The sequence below is a fragment of the Astatotilapia calliptera genome, chromosome 12 (genome assembly GCF_964374335.1).
Source record: "Astatotilapia calliptera chromosome 12, fAstCal68.1, whole genome shotgun sequence".
Lineage (NCBI taxonomy): Eukaryota > Metazoa > Chordata > Actinopteri > Cichliformes > Cichlidae > Astatotilapia > Astatotilapia calliptera.
Genome location: NC_137433.1, coordinates 27,494,646 through 27,522,356, shown reverse-complemented (window position 1 = coordinate 27,522,356; position 27,711 = coordinate 27,494,646). Strand labels below are relative to the sequence as shown.

General features: G+C 38.5%; 1 protein-coding gene across 3 annotated transcripts in view; it reads left to right on the top strand.

Annotated features, from left to right (window-relative positions):
- Positions 1 to 577: 577 nt before the first annotated feature.
- Positions 578 to 27,711, top strand: part of dmxl1 (Dmx like 1) — a 60,610-nt gene continuing 33,476 nt past the window's right edge. For 2 of the 3 annotated variants that reach the window (XM_080309336.1, XM_026188744.2), the window contains exons 1-21: positions 583 to 965; positions 2,362 to 2,604; positions 3,705 to 3,830; positions 8,340 to 8,417; positions 8,971 to 9,049; positions 9,237 to 9,381; positions 9,669 to 9,735; positions 9,896 to 10,080; positions 10,864 to 11,071; positions 13,300 to 13,471; positions 14,099 to 14,275; positions 14,412 to 14,647; positions 16,257 to 16,974; positions 17,380 to 17,501; positions 17,936 to 18,025; positions 18,423 to 18,525; positions 18,625 to 18,744; positions 19,209 to 19,427; positions 20,931 to 22,195; positions 23,868 to 24,123; positions 27,228 to 27,361. In XM_080309336.1, the coding sequence (XP_080165462.1) occupies positions 2,518 to 2,604; positions 3,705 to 3,830; positions 8,340 to 8,417; positions 8,971 to 9,049; positions 9,237 to 9,381; positions 9,669 to 9,735; positions 9,896 to 10,080; positions 10,864 to 11,071; positions 13,300 to 13,471; positions 14,099 to 14,275; positions 14,412 to 14,647; positions 16,257 to 16,974; positions 17,380 to 17,501; positions 17,936 to 18,025; positions 18,423 to 18,525; positions 18,625 to 18,744; positions 19,209 to 19,427; positions 20,931 to 22,195; positions 23,868 to 24,123; positions 27,228 to 27,361 (4,587 nt within the window). In that variant the 5' untranslated portion in view covers positions 583 to 965; positions 2,362 to 2,517. Of the gene's footprint in view, positions 966 to 2,361; positions 2,605 to 3,704; positions 3,831 to 8,339; positions 8,418 to 8,970; positions 9,050 to 9,236; positions 9,382 to 9,668; positions 9,736 to 9,895; positions 10,081 to 10,863; positions 11,072 to 13,299; positions 13,472 to 14,098; positions 14,276 to 14,411; positions 14,648 to 16,256; positions 16,975 to 17,379; positions 17,502 to 17,935; positions 18,026 to 18,422; positions 18,526 to 18,624; positions 18,745 to 19,208; positions 19,428 to 20,930; positions 22,196 to 23,867; positions 24,124 to 27,227; positions 27,362 to 27,711 lie in introns of all 3 variants that reach the window. The other variant, XM_080309335.1, reaches the window with a different exon arrangement.

Genomic DNA, 27,711 nt, shown 5'->3' with positions numbered 1-27,711 from the left:
CAAATATTTTAAAAATATTTTACCCAAAGAAGAAAAATACAGCTCAAAAGGGGATGAGTTAACAGCTTTAATAGCCATTCTATGAATACAAACTTTAGCTGTCATTTACAGCTAAAGTTTTCACTTATTAAATATAGTATTAGTCCTTCAAATGACTGATGACAGAGCTGTGTTAGATGTATCAACAGTTTAAACCTCTCATTATTGGGTAAGATCCCAGTCCCTCATACAGGCATATTCCTTACCCCACACGTTTTAGTTATGAACTGGTCAACCTACAGTCAGTACAGTGCTCAAAAATACTCCTACTGTATGATAGTGCTACTGTAAAATTTTGGGGACAAAGTTCAAACAACATAAAAGTCATATTTTTACGTTTTTACATTTTTAAAGTGGAAAAGAAAAACGTTAAATACAACCATCTCCAGGTATGGCTGTGTTTAACTATTTACCTTCTCTATACAAGCCAATGCACCCACGAAAAACAACGCAAAACGTGTTAGCTACAACTGTAAAAGCCTGTGTGCCTGAACGTCACGTGCGAGAGTGCGAGCACGGTTTTAAAACTACAAGACCCACGATGCTTTGCAGCGAAACAGTCATTATCATCACATATCTTCAACATAAGGAAAAGCTTCCTCTTTGGAAGGGTTTTATTTGCTAACCTCGGGCAGAGGGTGACTCCTACTCAGAGTCAACATTTTGAGTCAATAGATAGTTCCTTCTCTCGTAAAGTATTGACTGTTTGGCAAATGTGCGCCATAAGTGACATAGTGCTAGCGTTGTAGCCTAGGAGCCTGCTCAGAGAGCGAGCTTCAGAGGCTAGTGCGAGCTAACGCTAGCAAAAGCTAGCTAAACTAAGACCGAATCCGTGAGATTATAACTGTATTCACCGAAAACATCAGGCGACGGGAGTAACCGTTGATGTTATATCTGCAGGAGATGTCAAGAAGCAGCAGCATAAGGTAAGCAGATCATTACTGGTGGTGTTACTGTGTGTCCTGAAAGACTGCTGATAGCTAGTTAAACTTGACAGCTAAGTTAGCGTTACGACTGGAGGGATTGAAAACATGTATGAAATGTCTGCTTTTGCACAGTGACAGTGAGCTAAATGCACGCTTTTGTCTAAACGGGAGAAAAAAATGCTAGTCAGATGAGGTATCGGTAGCTGTGTCTTAATGCGCTGGCTTGTGAAACGTTATCACGTGAGTTGCCACAGCACAGGAAGCATATGTTAACCCCTCTGACGTGGATTTTTTATTCTTCTGGTGGTGTTATTTTTGTTCTGTAGCGTTAAATTTTTGAATCGTTAAAACTGTCTCTGAAACTTTTCGTTCATTATTTTCAGTAGCGCACCTGCGGTCGACACGTAATCTATACTTGTTTAGACGTGTGATTTTCAGACTGTTCAGCCCTTGATTGTATGATAAGTTGATTAACCGGGCTCGTAGGGTTACAGTAAGGTGTAACCTGCACCGGTGATCCATTTAACCCTCCGTACAAATTCCCTGCACCCTTTTGATTAATGGACTCCTTGTATTGAATTTACTTCGCTGCCAAATACACAAAGGTGAAATACTGTTTTTTTAAAGTGTAATTAGTGAACCCTTTTAAATCCCACATCTGTTCCTGTTACTGAAGGAACAGTAACTCTGGGAGAACTGTTTTGTATTTGTCTTTTGTTAAGACAGTCAGTGCTGTTTCAGCTATGTGCAAATATGTACCTTTGACAGTGGTTTCAAATTTCCCTCCTGTAACTAGATAATGTGCACAGAGCTAGCAAAACATGAGCTACACCATCACCTTGCTTCTGCAGTGCTCCCAATTTTAGCCACAGTGAAAAATACCCTTCATATTTTAGCCCCTATCACTTTTTATCCGTCCTGGTTGTTACTCCATTTATTACAGATTCTGAATACTTTTCTAGCACAATTAGAGACTGGTCTGCCAAGCTGACTGCATATCTCTTTCAATTAAAGCCCTCTTGGTTATAACCTCTAAAAGTGCTGATGTTGAACTAATGGTGTGCATTTTTAAATTCGGAGATGGGTCACGGGGATCAGAAGAGCTTTGGTGCCAGTTTGCTAAGCTGTCTGTTTGCTAAATAAAAAGACTAATACCAAGGTACACCAAGGCTCTTTTACAAAATATTTTTAAGATTACTGAATCTCTTGCCTTCATAGTGTGGTTTGACAAAGACTGTTTAGAGACATGTATTTCTTCCATGCTAATATTACAAGTGCTGAGTGTTAAAATTAATTTGCAGTCAATATCCGGGAGTCGGTAATGTACTTGAGGCTTGACGCTGACTGAACCAAATCATGTGCTGTTTATCTCTTCCTCCTCTTCTTCTTGTGACAGCAAGTCTGTAGTGATGCTGCTGATGTGAAATTATAGGTTACGCACAAAGATGAGCAAATCCTTCTCATGGTTTCCCATGAATCTCACCTGGAGTGGGAGGGTTCTGTGAAAAGGGCAAGAAGAGGAAGGATAACACGTGGACTATAATCAAGAGTCATGAATCTCCATCAGGTCCTTACGGGAGCTGTCAACCCTGGAGACAACTGTTTCTCTGTAGGAAGCGTCAACAATGTGCCATTCACGGTAAGATATTTCAGACTCTGGAAGTATTTCCCCCCTCAGCAGTTTAGGAGCTTTGATTCATGGGGGGTGGCTAAACTGATTTGTCACAATAGCAGATTTCCTAGCAGATTCCTTTGAAACCTAATGTGCTAATGTACCGCACAGAGTTGTTTAATGGGCTTGGGACTTTGTTATGTATGAAAAACAGAAGCTGAAATACATGTGATCTCAAAGCTTAAAACTCTATTAGAGAATTACATAAATGTTCGCCACACTGGTGGCAACTTTGTAAATAAAATAAATGTAATTAAAAAACAACAACAATAATGAAAGTCTCTGCTGTATTATAGGCTTTCTGTGTCATTGTTTTATTATTTGTCAAAATGTTATTGTATGTTCTGCTGTCACCCAGCTCTGCCTCGAAGTAAGTAATAAACACCAACTAATCACCAGTATGTGAAAACCTGCCTGTACTGGTCATTCTGTGGTGTCATGAGTTTGTGAGGAGGCGGCCAAACCTTTGAGACCATGCAAAGAAGAATGTGATTGCAGTAGAGTCTGAACAGTGAAGAAAGGAGATTTAAGTTGATTAGAGTAATTAGATTACATTACGTTTTTTAATGCTCTAATTTTTCAGAGCATTGAGGGCTGAAATCAACTTCTTTTTTCCTTCAAGGGTAGGTTTTATTCAAAATGTAATTCCATCTCATGAGACTGGTATAAAAAAACAAAACAAAACAAAACCTTACTGATGGATTTTGTCTACCTGACCCCTTGACAGGTGAGTCAGAGTGCTAATTTCAGACACTGGCAACATGCTTTTCAGGAATGGATTAATCGGGGAGCCATTATTGTCCTTATGTCCTCTTGTGAAAGAGGAAAAGTCATAGTGAATCACAGTTCATGTGAGGAGCTCCTTTTGAGTGCCACAGAAATAGAGCATGGAATTCTAATCTTATCTGCTTGGACTTGAGGGCTGTCATATGATGGCATGTTTGATGCCTTGACAATAGCTCTGGGACAAGTGCAGTTCAAGTGACCCTTCATGCAATCCTGGCCGGATGAATCTTAGAGTTTTATGTTCATTTCTCTAACCCTCTCACTGTCTTGTCTCTTGATAGGCCTATGCATCAGGTTGTGACGTGGTGATTTTGGGCAGTGATTTTGAGCGACTGCAGATCATCCCAGGGGCCAAACATGGCAACATACAGGTCGGCTGTGTCGACTGCTCATTGCAGGGTGGACAGGTAAGACCAACGGTGTGGTGCTTTTTTTTCACTGGGGTCCTCAGGTTGACTTGTGCTTGAATGCGCAAGCGTGAGATCCCAGTGATGTAACTAAAGCAAATCCCAGTGAAAATAAATGGAGCCAGATTTCAGTAAAAGATAAATGGTTTGCCACATAGAGTAATTATGTAAGACCATTAGACGATAACATATATTTATAGCTAGAGCAGGGTGATATGACCAAAAATATTTATCACGATATACATTTGAAAATTTGCGATAACGATATAACTGACGATATAATTGACACTAGACAAAATACTTTACAACTCCACAACTTTATTAGTGCAAAAAAAAAAAAACCCATCAATGTATTTTCACTTAAAGAAGCAGCTGTTTTTTATTTGCATTAAAGTTACATAAATATTTTACAGTGCAAATGCAAATTCCTTGCTGACAGTTTAACCAAAAGGCATTTCCAGTGGAAATTGGCCAACATATCCTCAGCATAACCATGTATAATATCCACAAAACTTAAAAAAAGGTTATACACACACACAATACAGTAATATTATGTTGAAGCACAGTAAGTATCACTCTGCGAGGTTCCTGCCTACGATAGCTGTAATGCCCCGACAATCCATCAAGCGGTGCGGCTTCGTAGCTTAGCAAAGTTGTACTAAAACATTTGACAGATTTTTGAGCGCCGTGTACGACATAAAATCGTTTCGAGGTCAGTAAACACAACCAGAATTCATACATAAGGCCCACAGGATCATAAGGGGCACTGTCGATTTTCAGAAAAATCAAAGGATTGATTTTAAGTGTGCCGTATTTTCCAAACAACACGTAATAACGACGGCGTGCTAGCACGCTCTACCAAAAATAGTGCTGTGTTGTGTATCTGACGGATGAAAGCTAAACCAGTTCCACACCACTGAAGTTGCAGCATTTTTACAAACCAATTCTGGTTCATCCGTTTCATTCAACGATCCACTTTCGCCCTTCTCATTCTCCATCGCCGCCATGCTTTTTCCGCCATACGCATATGAAAACAAAGGCACGGTGCATGCGCATTTACCCATATTCTATCGCGATATTTCATTTTCTTATTATTGCCCAACATTATTACAGTGAACGGTATGATATGGCCCAGCCCTATTTATAGCTCATTAATTGTTTTAATTATATTTATTTTTCCACATAAAAATACCAAACACTTAGTTGCTTGAGCTTAGAAAATGTGCAGATTCAGTGCTTGTCTTTGTTGTATATCATTTTAGGGTATTCGTTTGTGCTCTGAATGGCTTTTTAAAAGTTTTGTTTTTTAGACAAATTAATTGAAAAATGGAGTTTAAATATATTTTAGTTCCAGCCTTGAATAAAGTTATAAGACATTATATTCATTCCAAACCCATAAACTGTCTTTTGGTTACATGGGACAAAGCAACGATCAACTATAAATTAGCTTTAATGTTTGAAAAAATATCTGACCCATAATTAAATTAAAAAGAAAAAAAGCAGAAGGTGCTAAACATTGCAGGGCCCCATGACATACCGTTTTCTTTGACTTTAATATAATGACCACACACGTGTGGTTGATTATATTGAGTGGTAAGCAAGTTCCACTTTGTGACTTGCTGTTTTTAGTTGTTTTGGTATATTAGCTGTTTTGCAGTGCAATTTATTAGCAATCTCTACTGCTGTCTTAAGTGTTGGCAGCTTATGCTTTCAGGAAAGTCACTTGCGGGCAACATCAATGGGCAGCTTAATGAACTCGAGCTTCCCATCATCAGCTCTAAGTGAAGTAAAAACCACCCAGTAAAGCTGGTGATTGTACAGCAAGTGCATTTGCTGTTGTCACTGACAAGTCCTTTAATGTGGGCACAAACAAAAGATCTTCTGTGATTGTAATTTGCATTTAAGAAAAAAAGATGTAGTTATTTAATGTAGTCTTTCTGTTCTGTTCTTAATTGCCTTTCTCATTTCATTTGCAGAACAAAGACGATGAAAGATTTTCTTTTGCATTTGCTTTGATGGACCTAATTAAGGAAGTAGATAGTGATGTCATTGCAGTTGCAAAGTTCTTAGGAAAATGAGGAAATGCATAACGTTACTTAAAAAATTAAGTTTGCAATTTAAAGAATCTGACTGATGCTTGCCATTCTTTCTGAGCTTCATATCAGTTACTCTGCAGTCAGACCACAAATGTTTGGAGACTCATAGCAGGTGACCTCTGCGATTGCCTTATGATCAAAAGCGGTCAGCTAAAGATTGAAAGTGTTGCACGTTCAACATTTGGTTAATCAGTTAGTGGCCACAGCTGTTTATAATTGATTACCAAATGCAAAAAGTCACCAGGCAAGCATTGGTTGTTCCTACCTGCGAGAGCCATTTGGAGGTGGACCGCTGGAGATGGCCAATTTTTACTTGTGTGACTAAGCCATAACCATAAGTGGCTGCCATTAATATGTTGTCTTCTTTTATCTGAGTATTAAAGACAGTCAGTAGACTGATATTGACCAATATATCATCTCAAGTTTTCATCGTAAGAGTATGACTCTTCTATCAACTTTGGGCTCTGCTGACAATTTTACTTTAAAGGTTGTCCCTCGTGGATACTGTTTACTTGTCTCAGGCTGTATTTATTTATTTGTATATATTTAAATCTAAATATATATATATATATATATATATATATATATATATATATATATTTACAAGATATTCACCCTGTACAGTGGCTTCTTTTCATGAATTTAAATTTGATTCTTCAGTAAAAAAAGAAAAAAGGAAGAGGATAAAATAACACAGAATTTAGATTCTTTCTTAATACACTACACATTTCTTGTGTCTCTGGAAACAAAACTTGGCACATAATGGCAACAGTCATTATGCAGTCGAGTACTCACAGTTCTGCTTGTTGGTAAGTAGCATTGCTGCAAAAGGAGCCACAAAAGCAGCTTGCAACATCTGCATAAACCTGATAATAAAGATCATATAGCAGAATTCTAATGAACTGGGATTAGTTTTTAATTAGGGAGGGTGGTAGCCTTTTTTTAAAAAAGTGCAGGCAACACTGCAATAATTTAAATAAATATAAAACATTCTCAACCAGTCGTTCACTTCTTCCCTTGTGACCTTAAATCCAATCCGTTGGGCCAGAACTACCCACACACGCCTCCAGCATGGTCTAGCATCTGTTTAAGTATGCCAAGTTGGTCTGCTTGCCATTTCCACTTCATTGCCCTCTGCTCACTGTGATATTTGCAATGCTTTTAGTTTACATAGTACATCCTTTGTGCTCATACTTTAAGTGTTGTAGCACTTCATATCATTTTATGAGCTTTAGTAAGTTGTTCCTATTAAGGATATATTTTCCAAATACATTATTTTAAAGGCTAATTAGGTGTCTAGAGCATAAATATTACTACACTATTTTGAGAAATGTATGTCTACTTGCGATGAGAAATCAAATAAAGAAAGTCAGTATGGAGGTGGAGCAAGCGATCTCTACAAACATCATAAAGCAGTAAAAATAACTTTTTAAAAGCTGCATCCATCACAGTTAGCCCTGCAAATCTACTGTTCATCTCTTCTTGGTAAAGTTAATGGTTTCATGAGAGCCTTAAGATGTCTCTTGTAATATTCATAAATATTAGCATAATACCATCTTAAAGTCTCTGTTGGGGGTTTATGAAAATCAGACCAAAGAGTAGTCATCATTATAACCACAGAGAGGGAGACTTAATTTTTTACAACTCACATTTTCTTTCTTTTTGTCAGTCGCTCTACAGGCTCATGTTGAATTGACTGATTTATCCCCAGAACTTGATCTCAGCATAAATGTGTCTGCCTTTTAGAATTTAATTAAATTTGAACTGTGCTGCTTCTGCAGAACCTATATTTGTGCCCCAAAAAGCCTGTCTTATACTTTGAGCCATTGTGTAGTGTCCATGTGACTATGCTTGTGCATGTGATGACTTGTATGTCTGTGTACACACATTTAAACATGTGCATGTGACTCACCCCTTCACAGAATTCCCTCCCTGACAGTTGGCATATTATTTACCACATTAAAGACGCAGCTTGTATTATCGTTTGCTCAGTTAACATTATGACTCTTGGGTCCCATGGAAATTACTTGAAAATTTAGCCCTTACAAATTGATGAAATTGAGGTGTGAATAGAGTAGATAAGACTATATTCACTCATCACTGAGTTGTTATGACTTAAGGTATTTTTTATTTATTTATTTATTGGCCTGTTGTCAAGGTGTCTTCTCTCTTACTATGTAGATATGCCATGACTCATAAAGCAAGTTATAGTTGATTCTGATTAGGATCTATAAGTATTAGTATTTTTGATCTATATTACAAAGCATAAGTTTAAGCTTTCAAGAATTTTTTTGAATTACTTAAATTTGGATAACTAGGCTGATATGGAGGACAGTATATGTTTCTGTTTGCAGTGATACCTTTGTATTTGTTTTGTAGTATATCTAAAATGTCGACCTTTTTTTGCTGGCAGATTGCAGCTTCCTATGGAAGCATTGTGTGTGTCTTTGAGCCTGTTCAGCAACCAGATCAAAAAGACTCATCGTTGACCGTGAGTAGCCTGCACTTTCTTCCAGTCACAGTATAGTCATGCATGTTTTCAGGTCATCCAGAATGAATGAATGAAGCTTTTTCTGTGTGGCAAAACTCTCTTGATATTTGAAATGGAGCAGAATATTGTTCCTCTGTAACTACTTGCATAAATCATGCAATTATTGTCATGTTCACTGTTTTGGTTTCTGTTCTGTAGTCCGTAAAGACGTTTGCTTTGTCTGAGCTGTTGTTAGAGAAGTCAAAGAATAACCACAAGAAATGAGAAGAATTTACAACATCTTAAGTACAAACCGTATTTCGTTTATTGCAGAAGTACCCTGGTATTACAATGCTGTGTGTGTTGCCTGATTGCATGTGACTCAATTGAAAGTTCACTGTTAGCGCTTGTTAAAGCTTCATCTATAGTTCCACATGTACCATCGAAACAGGGAATTTATTTATTTCTGAGCTTATCTAAATAGGGAATTATTGCACAAAGTTTCAGCCAACATAATTGCCAAAACATGACATACTTGTTTTGAATTTTGCCTTTTTCTGTTTTTCCTGTACAGAAATTGAACTGCCAATGGCAGAAGACTGGTCAATTTGTATTACAGTCTATAGTACGGAACCTAGCATGGCACCCTACAGGTACTCTAACCATTGTTCTTTCTTAAAGTAACACAGACATATTAAGATAAACAGTTGTGATTTAAAAAGAAGTGTTGGGGTGGTACTACAGATCCGGCAAAATATAAATGTTTAATAATTTTTTTTAAACAGAAATTTGATGATATCTGTCCTGAAAGATCATATCTGTATATGTTTGTCTGTCCAGGTTGCACTCTCCTAACAGGCTCTAGCAGCCTGCAGTTGTGGTCTAATGTTGATGGAGTAAAGGATGAAGCTGATGAAAGGGGGCAGCCGGCAGAAATGACCATAAGAGACTGCCGTTCTGCCTGGAGGTGTATCTGGCAGAGCAAGTAAGAACAGAGTTTGTAAAATAGTCACAAACAAGACAGAGACTTTAAAATTAGGATTTTCATTTATCTTGTAAGCACCAAATAGACATTAAAATAAAATCAGCTAATGCACATTTTTCTGTAACATTATATTCAATACAAATCTGACTGCAGCAGGACATGCACTCAGTTATCTGATTGAGTGCATGTCCTGCTGCAATTTGTTTAAACCTATTTTATTTTGTCCTAAACATTACTTATTATATTGACATGGAGTGTTGAATATAATTTTCATTTTGTATCTCAAGGACTGCTTCTCCAGTCAATTTAATGAAGTTCTCTCCTGACGGTGAGTTCTTTGCCACAGCTGGTCAGGTAAGTTGTGTCCCTTTGTTACATCGCACTTAAAAACCGAACACTCTAGATTCATGTGAAATTAGTTGATAATAATTAACTTCTACCTTCTGGTGTCGTGTGTTTTTTGTTAGAACTACCTATGGTATCGCTTATATCCTTCATTGCCTCTTCTTTTCAGGATGATTGCCTAATAAAGGTTTGGTACAGCACCAGTAAGTGGAAGATGGGTGTTACCACACTCTTTACACCTCCAGACGCCAATGTGAGTGACCCGGGAGAGCTGGCCTTCTCCTTTATCTACCTGGCTCATCCCCGCTCTGTCACCAGTTTCTCCTGGAGGAAGACCAGCAAGTACATGCCACGGTACAGACACTGTTAATTTGTCATCTCCTAGCCTTTTCTAACTTCCTTTTCTTTAACTTCCTTTTCTTTGAAGGTTAGGTCAAAATGACCTAACCTTCCACAGCTGGGCAAAAGAAAAAAATGCCTAAGTTAACAAGCTGGTTGAAAGGATGGTTGAAAAATATTAGGTCTTTATCTTCTTTACATTAGAGTAGAAAGCAGCTTGAGGTAACTTGTTGTGGACAGGTTTGATGTCTGTCTTTGTTTATTTAAAATATGTCACTACAGATGATGTGGGTTGAATAAATTTGGCACATTCCAAATTGTTTCATAGCTTTATATAATATTGGCAATCGTATGTGACCTTCAGAGGGCTTCCACACAGGAGGGGAATTGCAGCAATCTGGTGCTCTTGTTGCAGGCGTCAAGCAGAAGAACCACACAATTACGTACACAATTAAATTTAAGAAAACTACACTGAACTTTGAAAAAGGAAAAACACAGTTGTCTTAATTAAAGAGATTTAACTGAACTTCAACTATAATTTAAGAATTAAATAAATAAATGTGAGCTGGCAAGGTGTCACAATGTGAATTTTTTTTATTAGAGGCAAAAGTAAGTGAAAATAAGGGGCAGAAATGCAAAACGAGAGCACAAATGTGAAATGGATTGAGACAAATAATCATTTCTGTCTCAGTTATCGTGATGTAATAATCATTGTAAGACAGAATTGTAATTGAAATTAAAATTCCATTAATTTTTTTTAAAAATCTCTCTCTTTTTCTCCCTCCTTTATCCTAACAGGGGCGCAGTGTGTAATGTGCTGCTCACCTGCTGTAAGGACAGTGTATGTCGGCTGTGGGCAGAGACGCTGTTGCCAGGTGACAGCCTCTTATCTGGTCACCATAAAAACCCTTCTTCTGGCCAACACAGTGAAACGCTTAAATCTTCTGCTGGCCTCTCAAAGAAAAACGGCTGCAATGGGAAGACACACGGACAAGCCTCACAAGAAGTAAGCCACAATGACTTTGACTTTCCTGCTTAAAATAAACACTCAGTATAATCAGCAGGACTTTGCTAACGTTAACACAGTCTAATTAAGCAATCCTGCATTTAACCTTTATTTTCAGTTTCAGCTGTATGACAGTGCAGAAAACAAGGCCTTTTTAGCAACACATCACTCAAAACACATGAAATGTAAAAATCTATACTATTTGCACACAGGCTCGAAATTAAAAATCAAACACAAAAATGCTATTTGTTGTTTCGATAAACAAAAAAATGCGCAATTACTTTAGTTTAATTGTTTTTTTTAATTTGGCAGGACCCTTTGCTCGTGATCAGTTTAAATATAGTTTACTAACACAAGTGAAACACGTGATTTTTATGGTGCTTTATTTGATTTGAAGAATTTCTCATTATACGCCTTTAAGTCTAGCATTGCATAGTAAGACTTGTATGTCAGTGTTTTATTTTTTCTTAAGTGATATTAATAATTAGGATAAACTGAATATTTAAAAGGACCTCACATCATTTTGTGTAAATAATTCTATCTTTATAACAGAGAACAAGCTATGAAATGATCATCAGCGTTGTTCATGACTTCCCTAGATACTCCCATATATGCACTTTATCAGGTGTTCAGATGTCATGCTTTCTTTCCTTTTTGCTTTGAAATGATAATCTGACAGAGTGTTACACTGGCTGCAGAAATTTCATTTCATTTCATCACACTGTTGCATCGGAAACGTTGTGCTTTTTGGGTATAACTTGTCCGTATCAGAAGTATTATTTGTAAAGCTGTATCGCTCTCTAGTTTGTATACAACATGCAAAAAGAAACAAGTTGTAATTTCCTGTGTAGTTGGAAATGGATGGTACAAATGATATGATTTGTGGTTTCCCCTTTTTTCTACAGAAATAATTTCCAAGCTTTTGTATTTTTATGTATTGCACAGTGATAATTTAAGGATGAGAGTAAAAGAACAAAGAGGCACTGAGAAATTTCAAAACAACTTTGAGAAGGTAGATGGAGAGCAACAGAGGTTTGGTATAGTTAAAAGGGAAAATTAAGGGTCTCAGACATGAAGGTTTTTGAAACTGTCTGCCTTTCTGTAATGTGTACGATACCTTAAAATTATACCTCTGACTTTTGATCAGTGTTTAATCTTTTTCAGTTCTCTGGCGCATGTTTGTGTTTGCAATACTGGTGTGTTCTGTTTTAAGTGACCCAGCTTGTTCGCAACATCCTAACCGACATTCATTTTATCTTTGGAAAGTTGTGGGTGTCACCAGTGCTTGAAAAGCTTGGGGCATATTAGTTTACAAAAAAATGGATACGCAGAGTCTGTAAGACTGTAAGACGGTAGGGAATTATTCATTAGAAATCCCAGCAAATGTTCTTGCAAATCAGTGCAGTTAATTAAGCCCCAATATTCTGAATAAGTTGTTATTTGAGAACATCTGGAGGAGGCAAGGTTATGGGATTTCATTTAAAAGTATTTGTACCTGCTTTGTCATGTCTTTTTAATGGTGAGTTTACTTGTAGTCTTCATAAATCTCAAAACCTACAGGTTTACAGCTCATTTTATCTTACTCATTTTGCACCTGTGAGTCTAGATACAATCACATATTTGGTTAAAGAAACTCTGCTTTTAAATGATTGTTTGTCATCCTGTGAGACTTGTTTTCCATTGGGGCATTTAGCTGCAGTCTGCTGTGAGACACCAAATTACATAACCTGAATACCCAATAAACTTTAAAATTTCTTCTATACACGCTCTGTGACAGCCACTCCTCCATGTTGCCAGCTCCTGTTGCTCTGTTTTAAGACAAATTGGGCTCTTCACTTAAATGCAGTTTAAACATCAATACCAATAAATTAAAATCCCACCCTGAGGGGACCACCTGTTCACCAAAGTAGAGTAGCTTAGCACAGACTGGGATGAGAGCTGGAGAGGTTTGTAAGTCGACACAAGTTGATTAATTCACATCAACCTCCAAAAGACAAGCTCAACCTGTCTTTTCAGCCTGAAAAGGCAACAAGGAACAATGGTGTTTCATTTTTCTCTTTTTAATCTTATTTAAGTAGCTCCACATTTCTACAGGTTAATGTAATATTTTAGTGCCTCTTACATTTAGTATTATGCATTTGGATGGCACAGACGATGTCTGCAGTCATAAAATATTAAATTGACATTTGAGCAATACTTCATAATAATCATACTTGTTTTCTGCACAGCTGGATTTTCAAGAATCGCGGCACTATCGGGACATACCTCAGCTATCATGGACCAGCGGCCTGCCTCACCTTCAAAGTGGACACTGTAACCACAAGAAGAGCAGCAATAACATGCCCCATGCCAATGCTCTCTGCCACTTTCACATTGCTGCCAGCATCAACCCAGCCACAGGTTTGACTTGAACACACTCTGAAACTACTTAATAATCCTGTTGATCCCCATCACTGGTATTTTGTTAAATACCAAAAGAAATCTCACAACATATTGAAGAACTAAAGCTTTAACATGACATAAAGTTCTTGATAAAGACGAATGAACTAAAGCACATCATTTGCTATTCCTGAACTGTACAGAGTACATGGATGGTTAACTCAGCTGGAAGTCAGAAGTCTTAACCTCTTGGCAAAAATACCATTAATTTTGCAGATTGCCTGAGGTTGTTTCTTTAACATTCCAATGAGCTTGTGCTCAGTGAGAGCTGTTCAGAGTAACTGTGAGCATTTCATTTTCTTCCTCTCCGTTTTAGTTGGGTAACTTAATTTGACCTGAATTAGGATAAAATCATGTAGACTCTTTCAGCCTTCAGGCTGAGAAGTCCTGCAGGATTTGTATGCTTGGATTATGTTTTAGGATACTAAACCATGCTTACATTCATGAAAGTTAATTTGCTCCAGCAGATATATTTTTGTCCTGCATGTCAGCAGCCCGGTCTGATGTATATTTTGTTGTTGTTGTTGTTGTTATTTATTCATTAAGTTTTCTAAATGTTTAACAGCTTATAACTTGTATGTTTCACAGACATTCCCCTGTTGCCCTCCATCTCCTCTCTGAACGCTGTGGATGATGAGGAACCAGGAGGCCCATTTTCTGTCCACTGGCTCAACAACAAAGAGCTTCACTTTACTTTAGCCATGGAAGTCTTTCTGCAACAGCTTCGAATTAGTGTAGAGCAACAGAACGAGTGCTCCAATGAAGGTAGAGAGAAATGATTTGGATGAGTCAGTAATGGGTGTGTGCATGTGAAGCTGTCATAACAGTGACAGTTAAAGTCTAACCTTTAGAATAGAATTTAACATATTGTTTGGCTACCATGATTTGTATTCTTTTCCAGAGCCTGAAAATGAAGATGACTTTGAAGAAGAGGAGAACAGACCAAGTGAACCCCAAGGACCAGGAACAGTGGAGCTGCCTCTGGCAGCAGTGGAGCACCAGTTGGATGTGCTGTTAGAGGAGTGGAATAAAGGGGCCGACATGCTGTTCAGTATTCATCCCATGGATGGCTCTTTGTTGGTCTGGCATGTGGACTGGTTAGATGAATACCACCCAGGCATGTTCAGACAAGCTCAGGTACTTTGCTGCTATTGTTCTTTATATAGAACAGTTGTACATTCATTCTGTTTGTTTCATGAGAGTATTCCTCCAGTTTCTTTCCTCTTTATCTTTTATAGTCTTATTTCAGAGGTTGATACACAGAGAAACTGCACAGTTAGCTGCACAATTGGTCTTAATTTAATCTCAGTATGGATTTTTCCTCTATAATAAATAAATGAACATAAATAACTGTTATTGAAAATGCATGTTCTTCCAAAAGAACACAAAGTAAAAACAAGTCAAGCACCCCCTTGATCAGGACCTGATACTGTGCCTGCGTCTGTCCCATGCAAGCTTGAAATGTTCTTGATTGGTCTGAATAAGAAAGTCTTTGTTAAAAATACAGATACTACAAAATTTTAATGTCTAGCACAACAGCAGGTGAAGAACTTGTCCCTCAAAGTGGGTCGTCATCCGTTGTTTGGAAGTACTTCTGATTTGGCACAAGTAACATTAACTATAAAGAAATCATCTGCAAAAAGTGCTGTAGAGTTAACTAGTCTGTAAGGCAAGACTACTAACTTATATTCAGCCTCCTGAAAACATGCCAAAAACTGCAGTATTATTAATGCATGAAGGCTAAGAAAAACAATGCAGATGTTGCCAGCATGAGTCATTCAACCTCATCTGAGACATTTATAAAAGCAAGCCTGTACACCACATCTGCATAACCATCTAGCTCCCAAAGACGCACTAAAATCATCCATCTAATCACAGTTTATTTGGGCAGAGACAAGTGTCCAGTAAACACAGTGAACAGTAACAAAGGCTTTGGAGAATTGGCCAGCATGCTGCTGTTATCTATTCTGGAATTATTTTTCTGGTAAAACCTACACAATATGCAAAACATTTGCTGCTAAGTTTTATTAATCATGCAGGTACAATCGATGGGGTGAAAGACTTGATTTTTCTTCTTAGAGATTTACTTAATTTAGGTCAGTGAGGAAGTTCAGTATTATTTTTAAGCAACTATTTTACATTAGTGGAAATACTGCACAACATAAAAACAAGTTTATGTTTAATGAAAATTGTAATTAAAACCTTTTTTCCACTATAATCAATAAATAACAGTGATCTCAATATTGATCAAAATAATTGTTAATCATTTGACCATAATCATGCAGCAATCAAAGGTAACTGAATTCTGAATTCTGCTCAAAATATAACTTTAACCTTTAGATTAAACAGTTTTCTATTTAGTTATTTGTTTATATTCAGAATTTCAGAAAGTGCTTTGTGGGAAATCATTAATTTATCATCAGAGTATGGTTGTGATTTATTTTCACAGTTGTGATGGTGTACTTGTTCTAATGTCTTCTCATCTGGCGACTCACACAAATATATTGTACTTGTCTATGACTTCATATCAAATTCAGACATGCCCTAGTGCATTTTTATGAGCAGTAAAAATAATGAGGACAGAGAATCTGGTCATTCAGGCACAAAACTGAATCTCAGGTTTCATTGGCATTCATTTTTTAGGCCTGGCTGTTTTAATTAGTTTAATTAGTCCTCCTCTTTAAATCTGAGCTGCAAATTACAGTCACTTTTGATGACATTGCTATGACATCTCTTTCTGTCTCAGGTGTCGTTTGCATCCCGCATTCCTGTAGCGTTCCCCGCAGGTGACGCCATCTCCCTGAGCCAAAGTGTGGTAATGTATGCCTGCAACAAGAACGTGGATCTAGCTATCCAACATGGCAGACAGCGACCGCCTGGGAGCACATTGCCTCAAGCCAAATCTGCTCTAATAAGCTACGGAGGTCAAGGAAAATCTGCACCCAGCAGTAGTCTTCGATTAAGCATATTTACCCCCAATGTCCTTATGATCTCCAAACATGCTGATGGCTCTTTAAACCAGTGGGCAGTCAGCTTTGCAGAGGACTCTGCTTTCTCGACTGTGCTCAGTGTCTCTCACAAGTCACGGTACTGTGGTCACCGCTTTCACCTCAATGACCTGGCCTGTCACTCGCTGCTCCCTCTTCTTCTCACCACCTCACACCACAATGCCTTGAGGACGCCAGAGGCAGACAGCATATTGGTTCCTCCAGAGGCCTCCTCCTCTGGTTTTTCTCATTCTGCATCTCTATCTTGTGGGTCACGACCCACGCGGGTGTCCCTGGGTATGGTTTCCCAGGATCCCAATGCGATCTACAGTGAGCTGATTTTATGGAGAGTGGACCCCGTCGGCCCGCTGTCGTTGTCAGGCGGGGTCTCGGAGCTTGCTAGAATCAATTCTCTCCATGCATCAGCATTTGCTAATGTAGCCTGGCTGCCCACACTCATTCCCAGCAGCTGTTTAGGTGAGAAAATATTATTACTGGTCAGATTGCTAAGTACTTTATTGTGTGTTGCCTTAGCAAAAAGGCAGTAATGAGATTTTTTTGTTTGTTTGGGGGGGTTTTGTTTTTTGTTTGGGAGGGTTGATTGATGTGAAGGATTGTTTATTGTTATTGTTTTCTATATAGTTAACTATGTCCAACTAAGAGTAGGTCTGAGACGAGTCTCCATGTGTGGTTATTAGTCCACTTGACACATCTACTGTGCATTGTAGATAAATGTACAAAAGCAACTTACTTTACCAAATGACTTCAGATTTTCTGAATTAAACATGAGTGAATGTTAAATCTCAGTAGTGTTCGCTTGACATATTTATTTAGAAAAAAACAAGCATAATAGTGGTAACATTCAATTGTTTTTCTTTTTAGGTTTGTACTGTAACTCTCCCAGTGCCTGCTTCGTGGCAAGTGATGGCCAATCACTCAGGCTTTATCAGGCTGTCATTGAGGCTAAGAAACTTCTGAGTGAGCTCTCCAATCCGGAAATATCAGTAAGTGATCAAGCCTGACAATTTTCATGCACATTAATAGCAACACTCAGCCATTTATAGAATCTGTCAAATAATGTACGTCACTGTTTTGCCATTTTGTTATTACTAGTGTTGGCCTGAGATGACTTGGAGAAAAATGACTGTAGGCGAAATTATATAACATGAAACATTAATTGGAGTGAAACATTTAAAACTCAGGGAAAAAAAGTAGTATGCAGCAAGAAGAGGAGAAATTGTTATATAAATGTTTTTGGGTTTGTTTGTTTTTTTTGCATTTCTTTTATTGCGTTTACTATGCCACCTGTTAGCTGTCAGTTGCAAGATGTTAAGTGATTTTCAAATTGGTAAAATAATTTGCTTGCATATTTAAACTGTGTAATACTAATTTATAAATGTATGCAGATGATTTTTTGTGTGTGTTTGCCACCTTTCAGAAATATGTTGGGGAGGTTTTCAACATCATCAGTCAGCAGTCCACAGCAAAACCAGGGTGTATTATAGAACTGGATGCCATTACTGACTTTGTAAGTATACACGGAGTCCAAGAGAACCGAATTGTTTTCTCACACTAAACAAAGTTCAACCTCCTTTATTTGGGGACTTTCTGATTGTCTCATCTAACAGTAGACAGACATTGTCAGAATCTTTGAAGGTTTTCCCCTGAAAACAAACCAAAAAAAAAACCCATTGTTGACTTGCAAACCATTTGTGGCATGAAGCATTCGGCAGTGGCCTGAGTCGCTGAAAGGTCAACCACAATAATAAAAGGCAAAAAAAACCTCCCTCGTCTCCTTAGGGTGTGCGTGTCTTTGTGCATGTACTATTAATACAGCCTGTGTCTATGTCAGTGTGTAGACAGAAAATGATGTTCAGAGTCTACATCTGATGTAGTTTGACAATATCTGCTGCTGTTCTCTGCAGCAGGGGAAGGAGACACAGCTCCTGCATGTTTTTGAGGAACATCTGATTCTTGGCACTGAGATAACGGAGAGCATACATGAAACTCCCGACTCTCCTCGCACGGGTAAAACCTATTTTTCCTAGTTTTCATGCCTGTATTTAATAGCAGCTGCTTGCATCTTTCATTAAAAAAATCACTGTGTGGGTTTCTCCCCCCCTGCAGCCTCCAGTAAACCAGCCTTCTCAGCCCGCTTTTTTCTGGTGGTGGTAGAATTAAGCCCAACAGGTCGCTCACTGCTCCACATGTGGCATCTCCATCTTGCTGCTCGACCAGTCACTATGGGTGGGTACTTATACACTCATACACCCTAAAAGTTGGGTGATGTAAGAGAGGTTTTCTGCCATCCTGTCTAACCTTAGCCAAAATAAATGATTGCAGACCATAAAGGGAAGTTTTTAAGGGTTAAAAGAGCTGGAAGCGTTGCAAAATTATAATTAGTAACTAAGTAATGACTTTATCACTGTAGATGCCTTGCATTTTTTAAGTTCCAAGTCCAGATTTGTCTCCCTTGCAATCTTTATTACAAGTCTGCTGTGTAAAAGTTGTAAAATTACTAAAAGTATCTCTAATGATTGAAAGAGACCTCCAGTATCACAGTGTGCTTTAGCCAGATGGTGATTCATCTGTTGAAAGATTTGTTTTTATAGATTTTTCAAATAATGACTCTGATGAAGTGTAGTAATGGTGAATGGATTTGACCAAGCCTAACTGTTCTAAATATATTCCCACTTTTTGTATGCCCACAGAGGAGACTGCAGCTCATAAGGATCTCACCACGACTTCTCCCTTGAACAGCTCTCAGTTTGTCTATGACGCACCCAGTTCTCCGGTAACTCAGAAGAGTAAATCCTGCACTTCCAATCTGCAGAGTGCCTGTCGTCTCAGCCTCACAACACACAGGCTGTACAGCCAAGAGCTGGCTCTTCCAGCAGAAGTGGAAGCCATCAGTGTTACTCCCTCGGCAGGTGAGGGACAATGAGGACAGGCATTCTTATTCCAAGGACGCAAAGCAAAACCACTTATGCATATTGATGCATGCTAAGGTTCAATGTTGCAGCTTGAACCTAAACTCTAAATAATTGATCGGCTAGCTAATGATGGAAGAAGTTACTCACTAAAGTCATTTTAGGCATTAAATCTTATGAAATATCATGAAATCACATGAAATTATTCAGACATACCCACCACACAATCGGTGCAGTACTTAGCATTTTTTATTGGCGAGACTTGTCAATACAGTAAGCGAGACATAACAGTTTGTGCAGCATTTTCCTAACGGGATGGTTCAATTTTGATATTTAGAGAAAGCTAATATGTAGTCTATATGCTATATGTAGTCATGGGACAACATCCATACACACTCTTGAGTAAACCCATCAAAAATGATTAAACCGTTGCGTATAAATGACATCTTACCCGTCTGAAGTAAAGTGCACATCGTAGTTTCCTTTTATTTCACCATCAATGTCCTTGTATTGGGGATGATTTATTATAAGTAATTAATGACGTTTCCTCTGTTGTGACATGTGATTATGAATTGATGAAAAACGTTATGAGTGGAATGTAAGAATCACAGAAAAACACTTAAAAAAGAAAACAGCTGAAAGCTACCAACAAACTCGGATTGCCATCAGAACTCAGTTGATAATTATTAGTGTTTGATCTGACCTGTGGTATCACAGGCTCTGTCTGCATCATGTAAAGAATTCCCCTTGAAGTTGAGTTGTTAATGATTTTGATGAGGCGGTGTAAACCACCAACCACTGTGTCTCTTCCAATGTGTGATGTTTATGGTCCATTGTTGGTGCTAGAGTGTCGAAATACCTGATTGTGACTTTGCTTTCTCCTGCACTTAAATCAATGTATAATGTACACTTATTTTCTTTTCACAAATGAAGTGGTTTAATGCTTCTATAAGATTAGTTTGGATACAGTGAGAACCTAAGACAGTCTAAAAGAGGGTGCTTCGTGCAAAAAGTGTATTGGATTTTATTTTTCTCTTTATTTTTCTTTAGGTTGTTTACTAAGGCAGTGGTGTATTTTTGTGAACTGAGTTATAATTTAGTGTGTACTTGCACCTTAATATGAAAGAATGCATTCAGGCTTGTTCTGTGTTGAACATGGTGCATAAATGTTTTTTAGGTCAAGGTTTTTAGGTCAAAGTTGGTAAGATTGTGGCAACACTGTTAAGATAAAAATGAGCAGGGTGCACAGTGAGACAGGAAGCCGACTTGTAGATTAAGAAAAGCGTGTATGGCTGAAAGAGGCCTGAGTAAAAAGCTGCTGCTAACATTATTGGAATGAAACATAAGAATAGACGAAGGCAATCTTTTGTTTCGTTTACATTGTATTTTTTTTTAATATATCTGCCAAATGTTTTCAAAATTGAATAAATCACAGAAATTTAACTCTAATGATATTATAGATCAAATCTTTCTTTGCTAATGGTGCATTACTTTTCTTCTCAGGTCACCTGAGTGCGTCATGTTCTCTTCCAGCCGGCCACGTGCCTTATCTCCTTGCTACTTTCTGTTCTGATGGTAAGGTGCGCTTCTGGAGGTGTAATGTCATGACAACAGAACCCCCCACTGTGGACAACTTGGTGTACCAGTGGGAGGAATGGCCTCTCCTGGTGGAGGAAAAACTTCCCAGCAGCAGTGCAGTAAGTGTGCCAGGCCGGCCCATTGAGGTCAGCTGCTGTCACGCTGGACGGTTTGCAGTTGCCTACAAGCAGATGCCTAGCACACCTCTGAACCTATCTCCTCATCTGAATGCTCATGGACCTCTGACTTCTCCCCCAGCCTCTGCATCTTCCCCATTTGTAAACTACAGCACCACCAACACCCACCTGACCCCGACCCTTAATGTGCCGCATAGCCCAAAACCCATTCACAGCCCTAATGCAAGCACTCGAGAGCCGCTGGTCCACATTGGCATCTTTCAGTGCGAGTCCACTGGTGGTTCGCAGTGGATTCTGGAGCAGACCATAGTATTGGACAATACAGACCCTATGTCCAGCTATCCTTTAAGTAGTAGTACCACTGCAAGTGCCAGCATTCCAAGTAACATGGATTTATCCATACAAAACGAGAACTGTCTTGGTTCTACTGGTAAGAGTCTGGTTCACTTGGACTGGGTTTCCCAGGAGGATGGATCACACATTCTGACTGTTGGCATTGGGACAAAGATATATATATATGGTCGTCTGTCTGGAAAGCCTCCAGATCTGGGAGTGTCTTCTGATGCTAATAGAGACCAAAGCTTGTCTCGCCTGGTTCTGCTTCGATCGGTCAGTCTGTTCTCCTCTGTCGAAGGCTCACCACCTATCCCAGTCTCCCTGTCCTGGGTACGAGATGGAATCTTGGTAGTTGGCATGGAGTGTGAAATGCACGTGTACTCTCAGTGGCAGCCTCCAGCACCACCCAAACCGACTGTCACAGTTGCCCAGGACAAAGACATCAGCAGCAGTGTTTCCTCCATAGTCTCAGCTGTCAGACAGTGCCAGGAGGAGGGTCTCAGCCCTGGGGCCCCCACTTCTTCACTTTCTCTTCCCAAAAAGACCCTGACACGATCAATGACGAGTCTGGCTCAGAAGCTCAGTGGGAAGAAAACCGCTTATGACTTACCTGTAGAAATGGAAGATTCTGGTCTTTTTGAAGCAGCTCACCAACTTTTTCCAACTCTACCCCAATACCACCCTGTACAGTTGCTAGAGCTTATGGACCTAGGGAAGGTAAGTTAAATAAATTACTCAATTACTTTTTGTACTCAGTCTTTAGCAGTAATAGGCTTTTTTTAAGTGTAAGTCTAGTCTCCAATTACTTTTGAGCTTCTAAAATGGGAGGGATTGTGTGTAAAAATGGCTCTAATTCCTGAACAGTTACTGTATTACTTTTGTATATTGTAATACTTGAATTCGAGCTGAAAGTCTGCTCTTCAGTCACATCTTGATTCTTTGATTTGAAATCCACGGTGGTGGCAAGAAACTACAAAAAAATGTCATTGTCTAAATACTTGGACCTGCGTGTGTATGTGTCTGATCTATTTGTGTATTGTCAGATGTTTTTGCTTGTGTGCTCTCTTTTTTCCTTTGTCCCCTGTGTTCTTTCTTCCAGCTTCCTTTTCTGTGTGTCTCTGCTTTCAATATCCTGCTCCCCGTCTCTCATTTCCTGTTTTCTTTCGGTCTTCAAGATTACATTCTGTCTATTTCTCTCTCTATCCTCTTTACTCTTGATACTCCCCCCCCCCCCCCCCCCATTCATATTAGTATTTATTTATTCCTTCCTCTCCCCCCCCCCCCCCCCCCCTCCCATGACACTGTTTTCCAACTAAAAATAATGTAGTAAACTTGTATATGTTCTTTAGTCCATCTTTGTGTTTGAAGTTAGATTGATTTTATTTTTCTTTAATAAAATAACATTAGGACAATATAATCTTGCCAAATTTACTTTAGTTGATGCTATAGGTTCGTTGTACTTCTACCATTAACTCTGCTCTTATAAAATTATGTCATTAATTTCAGTTGAGAATTGATTAGTGTATCTTTCTCACTGTCTCTGTTGCTACCTGGGACCTAAAGGATTACACAGTCCACACTGCACCTGTTCAACATAGTCAGTCACTATAAACTAAACCACAACAGAGTAAACTACCCACTCACTGTCCAGTGTAAACCTTAAATTGTTTTTAATTGTTTATTGTCTTTTCATTTGTAAAAACTCAAAAAGATTTTAGTGTGTGGAATATCCAGATAACTTGTCGTGTACAGATCAAATTTCTCATCCAATATCTCTATTACATCAGAGCCATTGAGTAAGTTACTTAATCAATGGCTCTGTGTGGCATCAGCTAAAAGGACCAGTGAACTGCAGGATATGAAACCTGAGCTCATTTTGTATTAAACTTCCGGTCAAATCTAATTACTCAGTAATTGAAGGACCTTGAATGCCATTTCAGATCCCTCTTTAACCCCTGCGTGGGTACACAGGATGCATTTGTCGATGATGTGTTTGACTAAATTGGATTGAAGTATTAAGTAGCTGGCTTCCAGTTACCTGCGTGTTGCTTCAGCTAATGGAGCTTCCAGTGTAGTTTCTTGAGATTTCCTGACAGAACTAAGTGCTGAGTAAACTGTATAATCAGTACATGCCAAAGTCTGCTATTTGGTATCGCTACAATATGTTTGAAGCACCAAAGAAGCATTATTTATGGGCTGTTTAATATTTTATTAAAAAAAACCTTTTAATAATAGTTGTCTGATTTCCACAATAGCTTAAGCAGTAGTAAGGTGGACCGATACAATTAAAAGCCATGAAAATTTCCAAAAACTGCTTTTGTTGTGGTTGCTGAACAAAATCTGAAATGTATTCTGATTTATTATGTTGATATTGTTCATCTGTCTTCAGGTTCACCGTGCCAAAGCTATCCTCTCCCATCTCGTGAAATGCATTGCTGGAGAAATCATAACACTTCAAGACAGTTCCACCAGTCCCGAAAAACGTGTGCGGTCTCGAACCATCAGTGTTGGGGGCAGCACAGCCACGGATCAGAAGATGTTCAGCAAAGCAGAGAACTCGTCCGCTGACTACACAGAGATAAGCTCCATCCCTCCACTGCCTCTTTACGCCCTTCTAGGAGCTGATGACGACACACCAAAACCTGGTGGGTATATACAGCATGTGATTTGAGAATAGTGGTCCCTCACTATAACGCGGGTCACTTTTCGCGGCCTCGCTGTTTCTCGGATTTTTTCTGTGCAATTTTGCATGCTTTTTTTTTTTTCTTTCTTTTTTTCTTTTTTTTTTAACAGCGTGTTGTGTTCTCCGTCCTGATTGGCTGTAGACCATTGTCATTCAGTCTCCTCCGTGCAGTGTCTCCTGTACAGTCACATTTACATAAATCTTTGATCGCTAGCAGTGTGACTCTGAAGTGCTGTACTGTTTGTATGTTTTCTCCCCAACAAACACAACAATATCAACAAAACATTTTGTACTGTCAAAGGCATGTGCGGTAGCCTGAAAACAGGGTTTGATCTTTGGTTTCATTCTATAATACTGGACTTAGTTTTCTACAAAGGTTTGAACTTTGAGGGTGTTTAAACAAGAGAGAAAAGTGTGAAAATGTTCATGCCTGTCTGAGAAAAGTGTATGAAGTGTGCCAGGCAGCAGGAAAAGAGAAGGTTATGGATGTAATGAAGGACGAGATGTAGAAGGCTGTGTGATAGAAGACGATGCAAGGGACCGGGAGCAACTGAAAGCAGAAGAACAAGAAGACTTGGTGAACAAGAACACTCTGCACCATGGGTACAAAAGCATAAGCCTTGGCTTTTTTGTTTTTCTACTTTTTGCTGCTGTTTTTGCCTTTTTGTTTTCCTTTGTTGACCTGGCACTCTGCAGGTGAAAGCATTTCACGACTAAGACTGAAGCCTTATTCACACAAGTCTAATATTATTATTTGAGACTTGTTGTATAAAGCTCGTTGAGTGCTCAAGTGGAATAGCAAAGTGCTATAAAAGAACCAGTCCATTTACCGTTTATCTTGGGACCTCTATGTAATGATTGCAGAAGTCAACTGTGACCTGATTCAAAGTAAATGTTCCACAGCTAATAACATAACATACTTCATCAAACAAAGATGTTCTGTGATAGTATAAGTCCACTAATAATCAGGATGTCACTGATTTCTTTGATATTTTCTATAAACAGCATTATGGATGCTCTGTTGGCAGTTGAATGAAAATAAATGAAAGGTAAAAGGCGAGCTTGAATCCATCAGAATAACAAAAGTCAGAAGCATGACTTGCTTGGCAGCATTTTGTAAAGAACTTGTTGCCTTTTTTTTAACATGCTCGGCAGTTATGTGGCAGCTTATTAATATTAATATTAGTGCTGTCAATAGATTAAAAAAATTAACTAATTAATCTCACAATTTTCTCTAATTAATCGTGATTAATTGCAATTACTTGATCAATAGCCTGGCTAGCTGGCTTTTTCAACTTTATATTTAAGCTTGTAACAGACATTTATGCAATATAATGAAGTAAATGGAGAATAAACACAAAGAATGTGTGCTTAAATTCAAAGAGAATTTGAATAGTTTTAGCACAGGTTCTTTTTAAAACTTTTTAAAAACCTACATACTAATAGGTAAGTATACACTAATATATAATATATATATGTTAGTTCTTTCAAACAATTACAATTTTTAATCGGACTCATCACAGGGTTACTGTAGATTAATTTTGATTAATCACAATTAAATATCATTCATTTTTAATCTACGTTAATCACATTTCATTTTGCATGAGCAAACAGACTCAGAAAAAAAAGGGAAAATATATGCATTTAACATGTTTATTGAACATCTTGAACATTCATGTTAACAAAAAACTCTGTAAACACTCTCTCTCTGTCACGCTTGGGGAGGCACTTAAAGTCCTTGAAACGAGGAACCAAAGCTATGTAAAGCAGCGGTCCCCAACCCTTTTTTGCGCCACAGACTGGTATATGCCCGACAATATTTTCACGGACCGGCCTTTAAGGTGTCGCGGATAAATACAACAAAATAAAACTAGTACCGGTACGGGAAAAAAAGAAGTTTTATCCACAACACACGTGAAAAGACCCAGGAAAACCGAGATAACGATAAAAAAATAACGCTAAAAACCCTGAAAACCATACATTTCACACCCGAGCCTCAACTCTCGCGGCCCGGTACCAAACGACTCACGGAACGGTACCGTGAGGTAGACTTACTGAGTCCCCGATGCTCCGTGAGTGGTTTGTCGGAAGCTGGATGACGTGTTAGCCAAAGTCCTAGCAGCATCCCCGACTAACATATGCTTCGCATCAATGTCATATTTTAAGCTGCAAGTGCTTCGGTGAAAAGAAAATTCCTTCTTGCACAATGTGATTGGTTCAGCTGGCCGTTACTCCCAGATCAACTGCCCATTTGCGCATGTGTGAAGGTAACTACTTGGACAAACTGCCCGAAATGCGTGGACAGAAATATTTCAGGGATTTTGAGTCATTCTGCACTCCAGATGCATTAATAGCGTTAAAAAAATTTTATCGCATTAATCATGATGACAGCTTTAATAACGTGTTAAGTTTGACAGCACTAATTAATATTAATATTAGGTCCCCAGGGGTATCGAGAGACGTCAGTAAATCTGAGTGAAACACAGACTTTTCATGCCACGTGAATATGCAGCATAAAACGTAGATGTTGGGGGGTATTTTTAAAGGTCATACATAAAGTCCCTTGTTAACACCAATCCCATGTGAATAGGGCTTATTCCTCTGGAGGCAATAACAGCCCTGAACATAAAGCTAGACCAGTGGTGACAGTTTGATAGTGCTGAATTGAAAATGAATGTTTATGACTTTTTGAGAGTATGCCTGCATATTTGTCAGAAATCAAAAATGTTCTGCAGATATGCATTAAAGCAGGTACACAAACAAGAACAAAGAAATGGTATTTATATTGTAAAACCAGTTACTATTATTAACCACCTCGCCTTAAGGTGAAGAAACTGAGAATAACAACTACACTTCTTTCAGATTTTCCCTCATTATCTGTCTGGGGATACATGGTGAAAAGAATGAAAGCAAATGCATGTATACAGTTTTGGGTTGTTGTTTTTTTTTTTTAAAGCTCTCTGATATTTTAATCTGCCATCTTCCCAGCAGGAGGATACTTTTCTTCAGGCCTCTTGTGAAATACTTGTCTCATGTTATTTAACTCTGTCCTACACTTCCTTACAGATAAAGTGGGCAGTGTGAGTGGAGATAGTGGGCATGGTTCCAGCCACACCGATGCTTATGATGAGCTCTTTCACACACCCAACGTGATGGATCTGGACCCCCTGGACAGTGATCAAGAGAAAACAGGAAATAAGGTGAGCTCTTTCGGTATTCCATTGTATAGATTACAGAAAGCATTAATCCAAACTGGGACTCTCTCCCTACCATTCAGTGCATGCAAATGACATGACTGTTAATTTTCTAAGAAAACTGATTTTCTGTGCTGTTGTGAAAACTTTGTGACACTGGGTTCATTTAGACATGCAGACTCAGATGTTTTATGCAGAAGGATTTACTGCTGCAAGATCAATAATCGACATATTATCACCCAGTCCTGAAAGCACTTGTTTTTTGGCAAGCGGTATTCATATTAATTCTAGAAATTTGCTTTAGTACGATATAAAAATAACACATTTTTAACCTGTTTATGCTGGCCCATTTATAT